General features: G+C 54.7%; 1 protein-coding gene across 1 annotated transcript; it reads left to right on the top strand.

Moving 5' to 3' along the window:
* Positions 1-744: 744 nt before the first annotated feature.
* ZHX3 (zinc fingers and homeoboxes 3) lies at positions 745-1,955 on the top strand (the record flags this gene model as incomplete). Its single annotated transcript, XM_008942413.1, has 1 exon — positions 745-1,955. A coding segment is annotated over exon 1 (1,211 nt), but the record flags the coding sequence as incomplete, so codon positions are not given.
* Positions 1,956-1,962: the final 7 nt, after the last annotated feature.

The following is a 1,962-nucleotide window of genomic DNA, read 5'->3' as shown; positions in this document are numbered from 1 at the left end:
GGGGGGGGGGGGGGGGGGACCTCACAACTGCTCTGTGGGCTAAAACGTGGTCCTGAGCAGCCTCCTTGCTCCTCCAGCAGAGCTCTGCAGCAGATGTCCTGGGCACGGTGCTCGGAGCTGGCGAGAAGCTTCCTGACAGGATGGCTGGAAAATGGAATGTTTTGTGGGGAATGCGTGTTGATTTCTTTCTTTTGGTCAGGTTTTTCTGATGGGAAGCAGGCTGATTTCCCAGCGTGCCCACGCCTGGCATCTCCTGCCAGCTGCTGAGCTGGGAGCCCGGGTGTGCAGGAGCCCAGGCATGGCTCTGCTCACCAAAACACCAGTGAAGGGTCCTGGCCGGGCAGGGGGAGGGAAAATTGCAGTGGTTTTCCTCCTCAAGTGAGAATTTGATGCAGGCTGTTTACGTGTTTGTTTTCAAACAGGCAACTCACAGGTTATGTGTGTGAAAATAGAGCAAATCCAAGGTCAGGTTACATTTTTTCCAGTGAAAGAGTCTGAAAAAGATTTATCAAGTGAAACAGTTAAATACCAGGATAGTTGTGCTTTGTCTAATGCCAAGGGAACTAACTCCTCCTCCTTCTCCCTGTCCTCAGGTTCAGTGGCAAATATGAACGCTTTGACAACAGCTCCTTGGGACATCATGAATTTGCTGGAATCTAGACCACAGAGCACTTGCAATAGCGCTTTTTAAAGCTGAATTGAATTTCAATGAAAGCAAAATAATCATCTGGATCCATCGTAGGGATGGCTAGCAAAAGAAAATCCACAACTCCCTGCATGATACCAGTGAAAACACTGGTGCTTCAGGAGACTGAACCGGACGCTGGAGGAGAGGATCGTGAAGGATCACAGCAAGATGCTCCTGCAGAAGGGCAGGCAGGTAGTGATGCTGCTGCCAGTAACAGCAACAGTGGGGCTTTGTCCAACGGGCACCGTGGCGTTGCTGATGGTGACACTTACATCTGCAAGGCTTGTGACTTTGGATCTCAAGACGTTCATCTCTTCTTCGGGCACTTGGACTCGGAGCACTCGGACTTCAGCAAAGACCCCGCGTTTGCCTGCGTGGCGTGCAGCTTTCTGGCAAATAGCCACGAGGGGCTCTCCCACCACAACGCAGAGTCCCACGCTGGTGAAACGAACCTCGTCTGGAGGGTGGCCAAGCAGGACAGTCGTACAACTGTGGAGCAAAGTCTCTGTGAGGACGCCAGCAGCCACGACCTTCCGGGAGAGGTCCCTGAGGAAGGGGTGGACGGCCAGTCTGAAATTATTATTACCAAAACCCCCATCATGAAGATCATGAAAGGTAAACCAGAGGCCAAAAAAATCCACACGCTGAAGGAGAACGTGTCGAGTCAGCTGGGCGGCGAGTCGGAGGGGAAAGATGGAGAGCATCCCTTCCCAAATGGGCCCGTGCCGGCCAGCCAGCCCGCCGCGAGTTCGGCAAAATCATCTCACATAGTGAACGGCTCCATCATAGGGAACGTGCCCGTTCTGCAGGCGGGTGTCGCACAGCTCGTGTCACTGCAGCAGCAACCTCCCTTGCATCAGCAGCTCCCTACGTCCAAGTCCCTTCCCAAGGTGATGATCCCCCTGAGCAGCATTCCGACGTACAATGCCGCCATGGACTCCAACAGCTTCCTCAAAAACTCCTTCCACAAGTTCCCTTACCCCACCAAAGCCGAGCTCTGCTACTTGACCGTGGTGACGAAGTACCCGGAAGAGCAACTGAAGATCTGGTTCACGGCCCAGAGGTTGAAGCAGGGCATCAGCTGGTCCCCGGAGGAGATCGAGGACGCCAGGAAGAAGATGTTCAACACGGTGATTCAGTCTGTGCCACAACCCACCATTACGGTTTTGAACACGCCGCTGGTCGCCAATCCCGGCACCGTCCCCCATCTGATCCAGGCGACTTTACCAGGCCACGTGGTGGGCCAGCCGGCGGGGCCGGGGGGGCTGCGGGTC

Source organism: Merops nubicus, unplaced genomic scaffold, assembly GCF_000691845.1.
Source record: "Merops nubicus isolate BGI_N331 unplaced genomic scaffold, ASM69184v1 scaffold30156, whole genome shotgun sequence".
NCBI classification, from domain to species: Eukaryota; Metazoa; Chordata; class Aves; order Coraciiformes; family Meropidae; genus Merops; species Merops nubicus.
Note: the sequence above shows the minus strand (reverse complement) of the source record. Positions and strands in the feature narration are given on the sequence as shown.